This window comes from Streptopelia decaocto (assembly GCF_964273445.1).
Source record: "Streptopelia decaocto genome assembly, chromosome: 6".
Lineage (NCBI taxonomy): Eukaryota > Metazoa > Chordata > Aves > Columbiformes > Columbidae > Streptopelia > Streptopelia decaocto.
The window spans coordinates 62,202,392-62,221,389 of NC_138660.1; the positions used below are offsets into that span (position 1 = coordinate 62,202,392).

At 42.7% G+C, this 18,998-nt stretch overlaps 1 protein-coding gene across 1 annotated transcript in view; it reads left to right on the plus strand.

Moving 5' to 3' along the window:
* The window catches only part of THSD7B (thrombospondin type 1 domain containing 7B), a gene marked incomplete at its 5' end in the record, with an annotated part of 264,182 nt that extends 247,899 nt beyond the window's left edge, over positions 1-16,283 (plus strand). Inside the window, 9 exons of the mRNA XM_082055441.1 lie at positions 945-1,090; positions 6,767-6,926; positions 7,267-7,440; positions 7,530-7,625; positions 8,020-8,129; positions 8,674-8,775; positions 10,347-10,539; positions 14,085-14,172; positions 15,896-16,283. Coding sequence (XP_081911567.1) covers positions 945-1,090; positions 6,767-6,926; positions 7,267-7,440; positions 7,530-7,625; positions 8,020-8,129; positions 8,674-8,775; positions 10,347-10,539; positions 14,085-14,172; positions 15,896-15,977 — 1,151 coding nt within the window. The 3' untranslated portion in view covers positions 15,978-16,283. The remainder of the gene's footprint in view (positions 1-944; positions 1,091-6,766; positions 6,927-7,266; positions 7,441-7,529; positions 7,626-8,019; positions 8,130-8,673; positions 8,776-10,346; positions 10,540-14,084; positions 14,173-15,895) is intronic.
* Positions 16,284-18,998: the final 2,715 nt, after the last annotated feature.

Below are 18,998 nucleotides of genomic sequence, written 5' to 3' on the forward strand. Positions count from 1 at the left end.
TCTGGCTGGATATCGCGGGCTCCCCACCTTGTGTTCGATCCTCCCAACTCCCCTCTGCTCACCATTGCAGCTGAACAACCGTGATACAAATGGAGATCCCACCGCAACTCGTTATCGCTTCCCAGTGACTTTGCAATTACCTCTTGCATCTCTCCTGTTACATGTGTGTGCCCTCATTACCCACACCTTTTGTTTTTCTTTTTACTGCCTCTCAAATCCACACCTATCGGAAGTCAAGGCAGAAGTTTTATCCCCAGCACAATCTTCTGCATCCCGTTGCATAAGGGCTTTATTTTTCTTCCACTTTTCTTTTTTAATTGGAGCCAGGACTCTAATTGAAACATTTTGAGTGAAAACATTCCTGGACGTAAACGGGCAGCAAAGGAGACAGAAATGGAATTGCTGTAACTTTAATGAATATATTCAGTTTTATTATTTCAAAAGTAGAAACATAATTGCTTTTTCCATTCTGAAGAAGCTGAAGAAGTTTTCACCAATAATAAATAGGATTTTAATGGAAATGGCAGAAGCGGTTATAGACAGTAATAGCCACTAGAATGTTTGCGGTTTTCAAATTAGATGCACATAATTGGTAATAAAAAGAAAGTTTCATTTGTTAAAAATCTCTGGAAGCATATTGAATGTGTAACATTAGAAACAATGCTGCCATAGGAATGATTTTCTTGTCATATTTAATAATCAGGGTTTAGTCAAGTTTTTAAACGTGCTGCATAAACAAATAGTCTATTTGGGAAACTGTGTTTAAAAACAGCGTGTAAAACTATCAGAGTATCCCTTAGAATTAATAATTGCATCTGTATTATACAAATAGTCTTCCCAATTAATTGTTTGGTTTGGGGTTTTTTTGCCCAGTTTTAGTGGTGGAAAGTGAACTAGGAACAAGGATAAATCAGGAACTTTGCTTTTCTTTCTTCCTTGCCTAGGCCAGATGGTGCGTGTGCGCTCGGTGGTCCTGCGGGCAGCGGGCGAGGGCAGAGCCTGCCCGCCGCAGCTCAGCCAGCACCGCAGCTGCCCGGTGAAGCCCTGCTACAGCTGGCTGCTGGGCCCGTGGAGCCCCTGCACCGTCCAGGTACGGCTCCTCCTGCGCTCCCCGGGGGTCCCTGCCGCCGGTCATCAACAAAACAAATCAGTATTTTATGGCAGGATCGATTGTTCGCGGCTCACAGGTGTCTCTGTGGCAGGTGCTGGTACAATCTGTAGAACGCAGGGCGGGTTCGGGAGTGGTAAACCTCTGCACCTCATCTTCCAGGCATGGGCAGTGATTTATAACGATACAGGTGCAAGTACCATGAGCTTATAGAGGTGTTAAAGGAGATTTAAAGAATAAATGTTCTTGTCCTGTATCAATAATAGTGTGGTCAGCAGGACAAGGGCAGTGATCCTTTCCCTGTACTCTGCATTGGGGAGGCCACACCTGGAGTATTGTGTTCAGTTCTGGGCCCCTCAGTTCAGGAAAGACATTGAAGTGCTGGAGCGAGTCCAGAGAAGAGCAACAAGACTGGGGAAGGGACTTGAACACAAGACCTATGGGGAGAGGCTGAGGGAGCTGGGGTGGTTTAGTCTGGAGAAGAGGAGGCTTAGAGCTGAGCTCAGCACTCTCTAGAACTACCTGAAGGGCAGTTGTAGCCAGGTGGGGATTGGTCTCTTCTCCCAGGCATCAGCAATAGGACAAGGGGCCATGGGCTTCAACTCTGCCAGGGGAAATTTAGGCTGGAGATTAGAAAGCAATTCTTTGCAGAGAGAGTGGTCAGGCATTGGAATGGCTGCCCAGGGAGGTGCTGGACTCGCTGTCCCTGGAGGTTTTTAAACTGAGATTGGCCATGGCACTTAGTGCCATGATCTAGTCAATGGACTGGAGTTGGACCAAGGGCTGGACTTGATGATCTCTGAGGGCTTTTCCAACCCAGTCGATTCTGTGTGATTCTGTGTGATTTTGTGTGATCCTGTGTGAGTGGGCATAGTCATTGTGACCTATAATTTAATTATATAAAATAACAGGAAAACAGACATACTAGGTTTCAAGAGTGCTTAATCTTTTTTATCTTTTTTTTTTTCTTTTCCTTTTTTTTTTTTTAATTTAAAGTACTGTATAACAGGTCTTTCCCCGCAAAGTCTCCGGTACAATAGTGTGAGTTATTGTGTGAAGTGCTGGTTTCTACTTTCTCCTTAGCCCAGTTATCTTTCTAATGATCCAAGAATGGCTGGATTCAGTTGTGTTGTGCTGTACCCACTCTCAGCACCTCCGCCTTGCTGGCACCGGAGCCGTCATTTTCTCCCTGCCAGTGACTTGCAGGCTCAATTGATTGTTTTTTCTCCCCTCCTATACTTCTTCTTTTCTTATCTGTTAGATCCTATTTCCAATATTAAAACGTATTAGTCGGTAACCCAGCTTAAGCAGAGGTGAGTCTCACACTGAGCTTTCTCAGGCGGAGTGGAGGCCACTCGTGCTGCTCAAGGCCGGATTTGCAGAGGTACAGGTGGGAGAAGTGTGGCTGGGTGGAAACGTGCCCTGTGTGCTCCCAGGGCACAGGACCTGTGCTCACATCTGTGGCTGCTTCTCCACATTGTACCATCTAGGAAACTGAAGCCAATGATGTGCGTGAAGCCACATCCCTTGTGTTTTCTGCTCTGCCCTCTACCGCGCTGCAAATGCCTTGAATACCTATTCGGTTTCTAGCTGAGGTAGATGGATGTGTAGTGAATGCTGCACGTGGCAGGATAAATACCCAGAATTTCCCCAGGTTTTCACAAAGGAAATCTGGAATGTGATAGTCTTTGGATAGTCCAAGATCAGAGAAACATAAAAAAATATTTTATAATGAACAACGACTCCTAGCAATGAGGAATATAGTCCTTGTATGTACTGTGCTCAGTATTTATTTACATGTAAGATAAACATAACAAAACAATAACATCAGCTGGTATTTTGTGGAGCTAACATAAGCAGATTCTGTTTAACATTAGGGAAGAGACCTTCAACAGTAGGAGCTAACAGAGCTGATAAAAGAATTAGTAGGGAAGCTGAATTAATGCCCTGGCAAACTCCAGATAAATAACACATCGTGCAGATTAAAAGTGTGTGCATCCAGCACCCAGCTAAATTTCAGCTCAGAGCAAGTAATCATGCCTTCCCTAGCCCAGATATCATCCCATGCTTTCAGTGAGATAGAGCCCGCTTCTCTCTGTAAATTACTGTGATGTAGTTTCTCTACCCTTTGCTTTGTTTTGGAGAGGAGCCATTTTATTTGTGGTTGCTTCTCTTTAATGAGGTGCTTAGGAATTAAATGTAGTTCGTAAATACAGGATGATTTATTCCTGTGCTTTACTGGAAAAGAAGCTTAAGCTTACTTTCTAAAGAAAGCTTGGAGAAGTCCTGTTTTACAGGATGCTTTGTGAAATAAGGTAAATGCATGCTATGGTGTGACCAAAATGCATTTTGTGGAAGTGTCTTCCTGTATTAATATAAACAGGACAATTAATTATAAGGCTGAAATATTTTGCCTTGTATTATGAGATAACTGAGGCTGAATTTCTTAATTGTAGAAGGTCTGAGTTATGCTAAATTGACTTCATGTGAATAATTAGAAGTGTCTGCATGTTTAGGAATAAAGCCCACTACGTGTTCTGTGCTGCTGATTTTCACGGTACAGCAATCTGTGCGTTGCTCTGCAGGTAATTACACATGTCACAGGCACACCTCCGGCAGGCATGGGGATGCAGAACGTGGAAAATGGTCAATGCACCTCATCTTAAAGGGTTTCATTACATTAATCATTTTCCTACTGGAGTTGAAGTGTTTCACCCCGATTAGAAAAAAAAAAAAATAATAAAAATTAACAGTGGCTGACACTGTTCATAATTTTTCCATTAAAGGAATATAAGTGAAGAAGCTAGATATTATCAGGTGCTAGCTGCCTAATGTTCTTAAGAAGAATAAGGACCCATCCTTAGTAAAGTGTTTTAAAAGAACTCCCTTAAATGTGATCACACAACACTTCCTCATTAAAGAAAACTTTACCTGATTAAGTGCTCATCAGCTCCTGAAAGCTTTGCCCAATCAACTCTTTACCTAAAATCATTGTGAACACACATGAACCCCAGTAAAAGCTGAAAGGGGAAGACTTTTGAAAGCACGTCTGGGCAAAGCATCTCATTAGGACTGTTTTCTTTTGTATCGTTAGTGTGTTATACGTGGAAAATATCAGAGGGTGACATGAGAGAAGGTTTGTGCAGATACTGTTGGCATGTTGGTCAATTCAAAGCATTCCTGGCTGGCAAAACAAAGTCCTGGTGTAAACCTGCTGCTTATTTTACGAGTGGTGGGTTGGGGTGAGAGGCTCTGCGCTGGTGCTCCTGGAGGGGCCTGGACCTCCAGGCTCTGTTTAGGGAACCCATGGTGGGTTCTGAATCCTCTAGAGGGTCAGAGTAGAGATTTTTGCAGCCAAATGCGGGAATCCCCTCTGGAAGTCAAATCCTTGCATGATTTCTGCCGGGAGCTCATGACTCGAGAGGCAAATCCTGGTTCTGGGCAAACCTCAGATGATCACGTCTTCCAGGGAAGAGCATTTACAATACAGATTTGATCCCCTGAGCTTTGAATATGTGATCATCTCCTTGGCAGTTCTCCTCTGATTAGCAGCTATTCCCTGCATCCGCAGTGTGCCATTCCTGCAGCGAACTTCCACTGATTCCGCACCTATTAATTACATCTTCAAATGTATAATTTTGGGGACATGAATAATTTTTAAGATGATAAGGAAGTTAATGCGGTGCTCCTGCATTGCTTATGACCTTGCCAAATATACCAAAAACTATTGCACTCCGTAAATGACAGGATGACATTTTATGTATGAAATGTGTTCAATTGGTTGTAAAAATACACTGCTGGTCTTGAAAGAAAACATGCGAAGGGAAGGCACTGTTAAAAAGTGAACCTTTATCTTTGGAATTGTTTGAAAGTCCACAGTTCCTGTTTATTTTTTATTCTAAACATTGGAAAATATGAATGTATTTCCAATATTACATGACAGAAGAATTAAGAAATTGCTTTGAAGTGTGTGGACTTCTATAGTGGCGACTGCTGTACCAAAAAATGTTTTCACCTGTGATTTATATCTCTGTATTCATATAAATATTTCTCTAGTGATATGCATATAAATACTAACATTTATGCAAGAATAAGTATCTTTTTAAAAACTTCTTTTTGTCTTTTCAGTATTCTTTAGTGGTTCCTTGAGCCGCTTTGAGCTGGAAATACACCGCAGTTTGATTAGTGCCCATTTCCCCCGAGAATTTTCTCCACATCGTCTTCTGTTTCCACCAGCCATCTCTAAGAGCTCTAACCCAGTTGACAGCCACATGAGTTATTCACACACCATTAATCTCACACCACAATAGAGGTTTCAGCGGTGAAGCAGTAATTTAGAACAGTAAGTTACATACTGGCTAAAGCGAAACACCCTGTTAAAAATTTGAAATCTGGCTGCATATATTAAATCTGCACTAATACTTCTCTCAGACACTTTCGATTAGCAACTGGTCTAAATCCAGCTAGTTATACTTTTAATTCCATTTCATTGTGCATCTGCAACAGAAGGGATGGAGGGAATGAAAAAGCTCCCGGGTGTGTGCAGGAGCCGTTCCTGCAGCAAACACACCGCGGAATGGATGCACCCGGTAGGGGCTGTTCTGTTCTGCGGATGAAGTCCATTATTTTAAGAGAATCCACTGCCAAGTGATCCAAAGGGGCACTTCCCTTGGTTATATGAAAGCAATGTTTCAGCCTTCTTCTTGAGTTTTATTTCCTGAATTTTGTAAAGTGCCATTTCCACCAGGCTTCGAGCGCACGTTCATAAAGCATCACGCAGGTTTCAGGTTTCAGACATCATTGCAGCTCTGTTTTGCAGATGAGAATGAAACAATTCCAGCCTCCAAGAAGCAATAGCCTCAATAGCCTTTCAACTCTTAGAGCATTCTGAGCCCTCGATTGTTGCTTTAGCCAAACAATATTGATTTTTCGGTAAAGGAAGTCTTCTTCAGCAAGTAGTTTGGTGTATGGCTGTTTCAGAACTGGGCTGACAAGCATGGGGTGGCTCAGGTGATGCCTCTTGTTGTTTATTCACATGGGATTCAGCACCAACAGGCTGTGCCTGACTTGGGATGACGTTTCGGTAGAGTATGTGACACAAGTTGGTGACCTCTGTCCACTGCAGAACCAATAGTTCCTTTTAACAAACTGCACAGACACCCTTGTGCACAATAACCATTGCAGCCCAAATGAGTGTGCTGGAGGATTTTTGCTGTTGCAGGGTTTAACCCATGGAAGTGGTCCTGTTGGGCTGTGTCCTCAAAGGACATGAGTGGAAGTGTCTGTTCCTTAGGGGCAGGCTCTGCCCTTGGCTTCTTTAGAAAAACCAAACATTTCTGTATTCATGTAACTGGGCACTAATGAGGAATCAGTAAATTCACTGGCTCTAGTAAAAGGCATGAAGGACTCGCCCAAATGGTACCCAACTCTTGTACAAATTTGGTAACAATACGCTTTTCTGTGTGGCTCTGCCCCTGCCTGTGAGTTTGTGTAGAGATGTTTACATAGAAGATCTCCTGTGTTCCCATAACTGTGGATAGTATTGCAGTCCAAAGAATGAATTTATATCTTTCAAGTCTTTTTAGGTGGAATGGACTGTGTTCTGTCATCTGCTAACATCAGCAATGTGTGTCTCTCTTCCTTTCTATCATTTTGTAGGGTGGACAGTGTGGAGAAGGATTGCAAGTCCGCAACCTCACGTGTGTAGTACATGATGCATCTGTTTCTGCTACATCCAAACCAGTAGAAAATGCGTTATGTGGTGAGCTGCCATTGAAAGAGAGTGTGCTGCACTTACCGTGCTCTGTGCCTTGCCCAGGTAATGTCTTTGGAAAGTCACGGTGCGTTTCTGCTTGTGATAGGTGTCTGGGATGGAGATGCATCTGTAGCTCTGAGCCCTGTCAGCCGTTGTAGTAAGAATTTGTACTTCAGCAGATCAGGAAAAAGCTCAGTCTGCTGTTTGTAGATCACCTGAAAAAGACTTTGTCTGCTTTTTGAGAAAACAAGATTCCCCATGAAGCAGAAAGTCTGAATGTTACATACCACTGGGTGGTAAACTGAGGATATTGCACTATTAAAGCTGCTGTATGCTTAGATTGTCCTTATCCTTTAGGGCTGATTCCTTTCAAAAAGCTGTGATTTGTTCTTTCAACGTGCAGGTGACTGCCACCTGACAGAGTGGTCAGAGTGGAGCTCCTGCGAGCTCACCTGCATCAACGGCAGGAGCTTCGAGACAACGGGGCGTCAGTCCCGATCCAGGGCCTTTATCGTTCAGTCTCCCGAGAACCAGGAGAGCTGCTCCGGACAAGCGATGCAAACACGGCCTTGCTCAGGTAGTGTGGCCAGAGCGCTGCTTCCTCCCATTCAAGAGTTTATTCTGGTTTTGTTGCAAGGTGAACACTGATGAGTATTGATATTGCAGGAGGGAAGTGTTATGACTACCTGTGGAAAACAAGCCTTTGGCGAGACAACATACGCACCGTGTGGTGTCAGCGCTCGGATGGAATAAATGTCACAGGTATGTCCACAAATTGCCATGCATGATTATGAATGAAAAGTCTCATCTGGGTTTTTCTTCTTCTGCATCAGTTGCTCAGAGGGAAGGTGGAAATCCTTCCTAGGTCCTCCAGGATTTCAGTTCAGATTTGTGTGTAGGAAATACAGATGGGAGCTCCCCAGCCTTGCTGTCAGGTCAGCATCACACATGTATTACGTGAGACTATTGGGGCGAGTTACCCCTACTGCTGGGTTGGTCATGGGAAGAAGTGAGTGTACATGCACTAAAAAGGCCTCCTGGGCTGGCTTGCACAGCTGTTAGTGCAACCTTCCTGTGACCGTGGAGAACAGAAGAGAACATCACACACATGGTAGAGAGCCCAGCTTCTGTACCTTTTCTTCTGTTCAACACACAGGAATCTCAAATCGCTCCAACTGTGAGGTTCCTGCTGCCGCCGTGACCTACAAATTCTGCCTGCACAGGATGAAAAGGGAAATTCATGGTCAGCACTTTGAAGCAAAGGCAGTAGGGCTTACACATTCATAGGATCTCTCTCAATAGGCACAGGGCGAATGAGGAGAGTGTAGAAATGAAAATGCAGATGTCCTTATCTAGTTCTATTTATAATGACTAGATAAGATAATAACAAAAGTTGTATGTGCAAAGGTTACTGAGTAGTTAAGAACTCGTTAACATGTTTTTATTCCTATAGAAGCACAGACTTCCCCAAGTGAGAATGGGCAAAGGCGTTATGTGGATTATGTCTTATGTAGATAAGACATTAATGAGGACACAGAAGATCTGCATCTAATTCCCAATTCTGTCCCCAACTTTCTATGTGGCCTGTGGCAAATTGCTTAAATCTGTATATTTCTGTTCTCCATTAACAAGATGCCTATCATAATAATTCCCTGCCTTGTTAAGTTAAATTAATTAATGCAATGCCTACAGATATTATGCTAATGTGCTCAATAGACTAGTATTTAACTATATAAAATAAGCAAGCAAGCGTTTCTTACACTATGGCAATGCAAGTTAAAAATGTTTTTAAACATGCCCTTGAAGGCACCAAGTATTTTCTCTTACAGGAGGGTGTGCTCTTCGGACGAAACCCACACAAGTTCGGCACTGCAGCCCGCCGTGCAGCAAACCGTTCTCCTACTGCACACAGGTAGCTGGTCGCTGCGGAATATGGTTGAGAGATTAACACTGCAAAATCTGTTTGATTAGCTTCCGTGCCTTAAACGAATTCCAGGACCCAGAAAATAGTTTAGTGTGTCCATGGTACCACCTTGAGGACGTTGTGGGAATTTCGCTCTGAAAGGAAACCATAAACCTGCACGAACGAGTGGCGGAGTGTTTACGTGGTGTTACAGGTTTGGGTTTGTTCTGTGGAGGGGTTTTGGAACCTCTTGGGTTACTTTTCATTGAGTGCTATTGTACTGTCCTTAGAAAATGGACTGTTGAAAACTTCCGTAAAAGCGGAGATAGAAGAGTATGTCTTCTCCTCCATGGGCACAGGAAGCCCCTGTGAGCATGGGGAAGCTGTAGCACATGATCCCACCATCCCCATACTGCCTTCTGAAGCAAAACCTGGAACTGAGCTGTTTTGCTGACATGTTGAGCATCTGCAACACGTGCTGAATCCTGGAGCCACTGCCACTTCTTTGCCTCTGAGCAGACATGAGCCCAGAGGTTACAAATGACCCTTCCTGCAGTACCCAACTCCAGAGCTAGAGCTTCCCAAAATGCCTTATCCATGTCAGTACTGTGATGGAGTATGAAACCCAGAACGCTTAAAGCAGCCAGGAGCAGGTGGGGTTTAGATACTTATATTTTGAAAATAGCCTCTACAGCTCTCAGCTTCCGCTGAGGAATTACCATTGTAAATTAGCTCATGGGCAGCTGAGTGTGGATGAAGGGACAGTTGTGAGAGTGCTCAGAGCCTACAGGAACATAAAAATGATTGGTAATCATGAATTTATTAGCTATGAAAACTCTCAAGACTTCACCTTTTGTCAAAAAAAGCTCAGGATCACGTCTGTCAACAAGTGGGGGATGTCGTAACAACAAAATCAATGTCAAAAGTCAAATTCTTATCGCAGAGATTGTAAATCAGTTGCCTGTTTGGATGGTAACTGAGGGTATCAGACCCTCAGACAGGCATTGTAATTATAATTAGCAACGAAAAGCAATCTAAAAAAGCTGTTTTAAAGTAGAAATCCAGAAAATGAAGTATCTGTTTAGCAAACCACAGACTTCTAAGAAACCTGAAGAAACTGCTTAAACTGATCCAGGACAGTGGATGTTTGGTTGTGAGAGAGAAAGCTTCATTTCAGAGAGCCCTGTGCAATACCGGAGTGGAAACAGGAGGGGAGGGTTTGGGTCTGAAGCAGGATTGTTTTGTGTTCCTCTCTTCCAGTGCCCTACAGGGTCAGTGGGAAAACTGTTATTGACAAGAGGAGTTTGGATCAAGCCACAGATGCCCGTTAGGATGAAAATGTTGCCATGTTGGGCTTCTCTGTCATTACTGACTCTTCTTTTCAACCAATTCCCCAAATATATGTTGGCTTTTTGAGCTGAAATGGGTTTGCAGGCACCAGTCTCTAGTTTGTTTGGTTTGGTGGTGAATTTACATGTGCAGGATATACCTTGCAGTTTTTTCATGGTTTGCCTACATTTTGCACTGTTCTGCGAGAGCATACTGTTTGATTTAATACCGAATTCCCTTTTATCACCTAGAGAGGAGTCTGCGGTTGTGAGCGAGGATATACAGAAATAATGAGATCAAATGGTTTCCTGGATTACTGCATGAAGGTACCAGGTTTAGAAGATAAGAAAGCTGATGTTAAGACCATTGCTGGAAAAAATAAACCTGTCAACTCAAAAATGCATGACATTTTCAAAGGATGGTCTATTCAACCTTTTAATCCAGGTGAAAAACTTAAATATGAATGGAATAAATTGTCTTTACAACATTTCTGTAGAAGAAAGGTACAAGCTTTGTAGATCATAACATCAGAGATTGTGTCTGGGAGCTGCAGAGCAGCCTTCCAGTTTCTAACTCATGTGCCATCTTTCATTCCATTGTGCCTATGCAGACTAATCACAAGCTCTTACGCTGAGAGATAGCAAAGGCGGAACAAAGCAATATTATTTTGCAAAAGTATACTCATGTGTGATTTGGGGGGGGGCAATGCTCAGAATTATTATCTGATGATGTTTCTAGAAGTAATATATTTGGGCCGGGAAAGATATTGATCACTAGCGCTTCAGAAGATTTGGAGCAGAAAGTACTTAAGATTTCATTACAGAAAACATTGGTTGTTTCTGGCCAGATTTCAAAAGTATATGAAAAAAAAAAAACCCAGCAGGGTAGAAAGTGTAGAGTTTAAACTGTTGAAGTTAAGACATTTAAAAAAAAAAACCCAAAACACAAAAAGCAGGCGAGCTGCTGTGCTCATGCAGAGCATCGCAAGTGGAGCTTTGACTTCCACACCATAAGTGCTTCCTGGTTGGAACTGCATAGTGGATGAGTCCAGACTGGTCCACAGGACTGGTGCTGTAGCTGTGGTAGCTGATTACTGTTTTGACTGTTATTTTGCAAGATTAATTTATTCCAAATAAATTTCTGAAATGCAAATAGGACTTTAAAATGGAAGGCAAAGGTGTCAGGCGCATCAAGTGTTACTGAAATGCAGTAGTTCTCCCCATATTTTAAAATCATGGCGGTGCAGTCTTCCTCCTCTTCTCTTACCTAAACGTTGCATTTGTTTTCTATTAGTTTGTAATGAACACGAGACTTTAGAAAACATATAACAAAAGGTTCTGTTACGGGATTCAGGGAGCCATAATTCTGTCTGATATATGTGATCACACTTTGAATGTTACATTTCCATATTTGATTTGCATACAGTAGTTAACCTTTGCGTTGACAGTCTCCAAGCTAATAGAGCTTGGCCTGAAGCCTTTGAAATTTGGCTGGTTTTTGATCAAACCCATCATCCAGAAGCCCACGCAGTTCACCAGCAGTTTGAGCCACAGGTTTGGGGTTAATTGCCTTTTTGTTAGCATTCATGGCCCTCTGCAGACTGTCTTACTTAGGTGTCATCTCTTCAGCTGGCACCTTTACAGGGTTAGAAAAAGGGAGAGAGGTGTAGGTGGATGCTGCAATCCTCTCTTTTTAAATCAGTTTTTGAGGCTGCAGCCCTGCAAGCTTCTGGTGGGCTTGACCTCAGCGCAGCATCTGTGAGCCAGTTCTCCCCCAGGGACTCCGAGACAGAAATAGGGACTAAGGAGCTTTTACAGAACATAACGTTATTTAATTTTAGGGCAGGAATGTTATGGAAACAATATATGGGAAAGGAATAAACGTGTTCCCGTGTGTGCTAAGTGTGTCACCAACCCCATGGCATCCTGCAGGTAACTCTTCAGTCTGAACGTGCCCTTCAGGCCCCAGCTCGAGCTGGTGCTCTTCAAATCACTCCCCTTTGTCTGACTTCTTGACAAAATATGTAATTACTCCCCTTACTGGCTCCCCCAGGCTTACTGGTCTGGGGGTTTGCAATAATTACTGCTTGCTAAGCCAGAAAACTGCAGTTACCTACTAGTTACGCTCTTGATAGCAGGTCTGTGGTGAACGCTGCATGTATGGACGGCATTTACCACCCTTCAGTACCACAGTCCTTGACATTTGTGTATGTCTAAGGACTTACATATGTCAGTAAAAGTATATGTGCCTTTCTCCAGTTAATTTGTGGTTTCCCTTCCCGGTTACAGTTTAGAACACAAATTTTATTACAGTTTAATGAGGCTGATGGGTTTTGTTCTTTCAAATGCTCTGCAGGAGTGAACAGAAGTGATTTTGAATCAGGCTGTGTTTCTCCTTTCTTTACCACACTTTGGGAGGCCAGAGTTCACATACAGAAACTTTTTTTCAAGTTGAGAGGCAATTTAAATAGTGTTCTTTAAATTGCAGGATGACATGGTCCAATGCCTTTATGTTGGGGATGGAAAGCTTAGCTGCCTTCATAGCAGACAAGGCGGGATGCCTTTTTGTGGCTATGACAGTCCCTTTGCAGGACTGCTCAATGTTTCGTAGCCATCTCCAGTTGAGAGGGCAACAAATTTCATACCCAGACTTTAGTAAAAAACACAACAAAACAGTCACAAATCTGACAAACGGAGCTGTTCTCACATGAGAGATAGAAAGAATGGGATCTGATTAAATGTCTCCCTTTGAAAAAAATCGTCATTCAAACATGAAATGTAAAATAGGCTCAGTGATTGTCCCGTGAAGTAACTCCCCACTCGCATGACTGAGTTTGAAATGGCTTCTGTCAAACGGTGTCTGTGGGCACGGCGTGGGTTCGTGTGCCTGCCTCCAGCAGGTATTAACAGCTCTGGTGATGTGAATCAGCTCAGACCACTGCTACATGGAAAATATACTATTGCTGCTCCTCACGAGGAAAGCTGTACAGCCAGAACAGAGCAAGAAACGGAAATATTGATATTTTTAAAATTATTCTTTTTAATGCAAAACTTAAAGACGTCCAAATTCCATGTTTTGTCGCTTTCTGTCAGATGGAAATGTTTCGACACCCTCAAGCTCACGTGTGCACAGAGGGGTTCCTGCGAGGGTGACAGGGTGAGCCCCTGGCATTGCCACCCAAACAGCCCTGTCTACAGCTTTGCTGTGTCCTAAACTCTCCTGCTCCCGGGGCACAGCTCAAAAGCTCTTGCACAACTTTATCCCTCTTACTGTTACAAAGCACATTATTGGTTTTATTCTAAGCCGAATTTATTCCCATTTGTTGCTCAAGCATTTTTCAGCTCTGAGTAGCTTGTTCACTCCTGCTCGCCGGTGTTTACCTCAATTGACCCCAAGTATTTACGGAGAACAATCCCATCCCTCCTCAGTGCTCTTTTCTCTGGGCTAAACACATCAGGTGTTACGTGCCTTTCTGGCTGGCTCTGCATTGAACTGCCTTTGCCAGAGCAGGCACGGGGGCTCCTGAGCAACTGTGCTGCAATTATCTCCTGCCCCTGCTCCTTTCCCCAGGCCCTTTCCTCAGCCCGGGTTGTTGTTTCTTGTGCTGCACCAAAATCCTGAGCTGCCCGTAATGAACTGTGGGAGCTGAGCCGGGGGGAGGTTATGAAACAGCGGTGCTTTGCAAAACCAAAGCAAAGAGTTCATTTTCAGTTTTCATTGAGGAAAATCTACACTCTTACCAAAGTTAAGATTTTGTCTTTAAAGTGATAGATTTTACAGAAATCTTTTTTTTTCTTTTGCTATCAAAAATGTGGGGTATAAGTTTTATTCCCAGCCAGTCTTTGCTTTGTTTCCCATCAATGATGCTACTGTTAATAATTTTGTGTTTTTTCTCCTTACTTAATCTCTTAATTATTTGTGTATTTTAAAATAAAGATTTTTATTCTTTCCTTTTCTAACTCTGCCATTTTTCCTTTGTCTTCCAACAGATGGTAAACTGAAGGTGTGGGTATATGGAGTATCAGCTGGCGGGTTCCTCATCATAGTTTGCCTGATTTTTACATCCTACCTGATGTGGTGAGTATAGCAAGTACTTTGTCCTTAAATAAAAGCTACTTTGCTTTTATTTAAACAATGCGAAATATATCACAACACTGTGTTTCAGAGATTTAATCCTCAAGGCTTTAGGAAAGGATGGAGCTTGGTTTACTTAGGTGCCTTCATTTGGCCACAGCCTCAGAGTAGTTTAAAACTCTCCAGATTGTAAATGCTATCCGGTGTAATCATGAAAAAGTGTGGTGGCCATGCAGGGAAAGAATTATTCTTTATTATCAATAGGCCCTTATATTTATTCAGACTGCTGAGATTAGAAAGAGCTTTTTATTGTATTCTTTAAAAAAAAAACAAGCTGAAAAAAGGCAAGGAGGATGATTGGATCGAAGAACTGGCTTCTGCTCAAGGAGGGAATAAATAGAATAGGGGCGTTCAGTTGGAAAATTGTGTTTCACATGGGAATAAAATAGATATCTATGAAATCATGAATGGAGTAGAAAAGGGCACTAGGGAATTTTTATTTCCCACAATATAAGTGGTAGGAGGCATCTGATGAAATGATCGCTTAAAATAAACAAAAGGTTTTATTTTTCACACAGTGCATTATTACCTTGTGAGGTTTCCACTGGCGAGAACTGTGCATGCCAGGAAGATAAATGGATTCAGAGATGGTGTAACAGTTCATGGGAGATTGGGTCTCTTGGTGTTAATTGTGGTTTTCTGGATATGTGCTCCAGCTCAGGAAATCCCTAAATAGGTTTTTGCAGTTGATGTATCGAGTGAAAACACATCCTGTGTCTAAAGCTGCTGTTACTACTGTTAAAAACAGGGTGCTGGGTGTACCAGAGCCCTAGTCTACACCAGTGTCACTGGTGGGGAGATGTCTGCTCTCCTCCGGAGCAGATGGGATGGTAGAGCTGGTGTGACAGAGCTCGTGTCGCGCTCTCTGGTTTGATTACCTGGAAAAGCGCTGCCATCGGTGCGTCTGGGAGGATCCAAAGGGAGCAGTGACCAGTGTCCGTGTGTCCTGCAGCACCCAGGCTGTCCCTGGGGACCACAGAGCTGGCCTGGCCTTCCCACCACTGGCGCTGCAGCTGCCCGAGCCCTGTTGGGTCAGACAGCCACAGCTGTGGCCTGGCAGCATCTTCGCCCTCTTTCATCCAAAGTCACTTTATTCTCTCTCAGTCCCCCAATTAAAAGCTTAAATAACAGCGTTTGGATACTGCTTAGGACTTTAGCTTCCTTATTTTCCACACCATGTAGCGACCGTTTCTCTGTGGCTTCACAGGGGAGCATACGGAGGATTTTGTAAACAACATCATGTAGTTCTCCATCACTCAAAGGCTGCTGAGGAAGTGTATTTCTCAATAACAATTATTGTTGCTTCGATACCGTGCCAAAGAAAAAATGAGACTATCCCACTCCTAGACAGTTCATATTTCAGTTTTTCTGTGCGGAATTCCTTGTTTTGTCAGCTGTGAGAAGACACGGCAGACAAATATGCTTTATTTCCTCTGCAGATGAAGAGCACAGTTGGGCGCCTGTTCCGGCAGGCTGTGTGTCCCTACCACACACGCCATAGCGCTCAGGCAGGTCCGGCTGGTTTCTCTTGGAATCAGTCGCCGTACCGCAGTGTCACCTGGTTGCAAAATGATTTTTTGGTTGATGTTGGGTTTGTTTGATGATGTTTCTGAGCTTATTGCAGCTTATAATTCTGTCCCCTGAAATATCTTTCTTTTTCTTGCAGCAAAAAAACAAAGCAGCATCAAAGCACTCCTCCACAGCAGAAGCCTCTAACCTTAGCCTACGATGGAGACATTGATATGTAACATAAAAAAGAAATCCAAATGTAGACATCGACTGCCTTAACTGCTTTATTTTTTGGAACTCTCAGACTTCTCAGTTTTTTGAGGAATCTCCTGATGTGTTATATACCAGGCAGAAGTATTGCAAGCTTAACATTTTGCCACCTCTTTATTAAACAAAAAAAAAAGGGATTAAAGACTTGGATCTTATGAAATTTTCCTGAAGAGACCAGGAGGTTCATCTCTTCCTGTTGAGCAATGGGAATTAAAAAAAACAACAAAAGAATCTTCAAACGTCAAAAGGAATGAGAGGAAAAAAAGGCATGACAATCCCGAGGAAAATGTGACATTTATTGTAAATGACAAATTTGACACAGCATCATTATGCACTATATTAGTGCAGCGTTCTTTATTCTTCACATATTTCAGCAATGAGTTTTCTAGTGTTTACATTTCGTTCAAAGACTTTAAAACTGGATCATGTATTTTGAGAAATGCAAGGAAGAATGAGTTAAGTGTCTGAAGTTACCAGGTTTTTTAAAGTTTCTTCCTTCTTATCCTGTTTTCTAGTCTGGAATATGATTTTCCTTCATTTCCACCTACAGGACAGAAGGATTGTTTTGAAAAAGCATAGGTGGTTTCTTAACTGAGAATATTTTTAAAGAGTTGAGTAGATAGGTGTTTTGATGAATGGCTGGAGGATTTGATTGTTTTAAAAGTATTTTAAATTAAATTAAACCATGTAGATACATTATGACCAGTTTGAATTGTTATTCAGTTTAATTAATACAAACTCTGCTTTTGTATTTCAATTTTCTTATCTGAAATATTTATAAATTCTTTTTTTGAATTTAATTACCTGACCTCATTTAATATACATCAAACACAAATGCAGTTTGTAGAAGGTCTTGCTTTTTTAAATGTTTCAGAACCACTGAAAAGTTACATGTCGTAAACATCTGGGGACATTGGAAGAGGGTGTTTATAATAGTGTGTGTCGCAAGTAAGAAAGTGCCATCTTGTGGTATTGACTTGTATTTATTAGCAAAATGCTAAAGAGAGAGAAAAATTGCTTCTGGTGTGTTGAATTAAATGTGTGTAAACAACATTCGTTATTAGTCTTTTCTGTGTCTGAGATCGGGCTCAGATTTCAAACAATTCTGGCATGTTTTGTGCAGTAGTGATTAGCGAAAGAAACGTCGTAGACAAGTACAAGTCGAGAGAATAATTGCAGACCTGGAGAATGCTTAGTTTTGTTTTTAGCTCAGTGGTGCTGCTTATTCCAATTATTAGAAAGAAGAGGAAAAAAAGGACTTGTTACCAGCCCAGCACCCGTGCGGTCCGTCTCGATCCACGTTTGCTTCAGTGCGGATCATCACAAGAGGAGGGTGAACTAGGGCAGGAGGCAGCGCTCGTCTTGCTGGGTTGCTATTCACAGCTTCATGAAGTGATTTGAATGTCACGGTTTCGTTGCAAAGACGATGGTGTTGCAGGTAGGTTTCCTTCCCCAGGTCAGGATCCCACCCGTGCAGCGTTTCTCCCACAGCATCAAATTGAGACGATTTCGTGTCATCAAAGCAAGGTCGGAAATGCGCTTTCATCTTCCCGCATTTAAAAAAAAGGCTGGTGGATTTGCCAGGGGAAATTGTCTCACTTATTTGCTGGCCCTGAAGATGTTCGGCTGGTCCCACTTTCTGCCTTAGAGCCATACCTGTTTATGGTATAAAAAGCAGTAACATTGCAGGCTTAAATCTTGTTTTAACTGAACCTTTGAGTAACACATATAGAGTAAGGGTTACACATGTATAGAGCAAAGGTTACATGGGAAAAACTATCAGAAATAAAACTACCGAATCTTAATATATTTTGTCTGCAAGATACAATAAGAGGAGAATGGTACACTCTGAATAAGGAAAGAATAAACTCAAGCACGCTGTTCAAAAAAGGCGTTGGAGTGGGAAAGTTGGTGGAATAATAACAAAATGCGGTCATTGCATTCAACATCAGGGGAAATTACAGTCCAAACTGTGATGTCCAGCACGGGAGATGCGGGACTTCGTTCCAGGGGGTGAGGAGCTTCAGGATCTGGGGTTGTGCTCCTGTTTGGTGGCCTTCATGCAGCCCATGTCCCCACTCACGCTATAGCAACTTGTAAAATAAAGCAGAGGGGAAGGCTCATGGGCTGCTGTGGGAGACAGCGCTGCCAGCCACGTGCCACGTGAAACCCGTGTCCACCTGTGGTCCAGCTCGGACAGTGCAGTGATTCAGATGTCACGATGTAATTGCATGTATTTGATAATTTCGGATCGAATTAAGCTATGAAATTGACTGCGAGTCATGACACGGAAGAGGGATTACTCCCAGTTCTTGCCTATTTGAGGTTTCTAAACTGAATGGTGAAGTAGCTGGAGCTGACCCCTGCCAAAGACAGGCAGGAGGTCTCGGTCCAGGTCAGGAAGGTGATTCCCATACCCTCAGCTAGGGCATCCCATTGAGACACGTATGTGATTGTGAGGAAAAGCATCTGGGGGTGGGGAGTTCGCCAAGTGTCCTGGTAATCTGTCTTGGTAGTTATTACAGGAACCAGACGATGAGTCTGTGTTCTGTCGTCTTTTGTTTCAACGCTATTGATTTGAGTGTCCGCTGCCAGGTGTTTCCTACTTCGGTATTACAGATGTAAAATGTGCAAATTGTTTTTTTTTTCTGAGATCTGTCTTCTGTGGTATTTTCTCTCCTCCATTCAAACACACTGTAATGCAAAACAGTCAAACAAAATAGCAGCAACTGCAGGGAGACTCCACAAAAACCTGTTACTGAGAAATCCATCATTCCTACAGTCACTCTCTTTGTGCTCAGAAATGGGATGTCTTCATCCACAGGTACCACATCTGTGGATATCATATCACTTTGAACATGTGGGCTTTTGCATGTAAAATGAAACTACATTTTCCCTGCAGAAATATCCTCAAGTCTTGTGGAGCTTCCACGCTGGTGGGGCTGGATCCCAGCTGAACTCCCCCCAGGTATCGCTGAACACTCAAACTT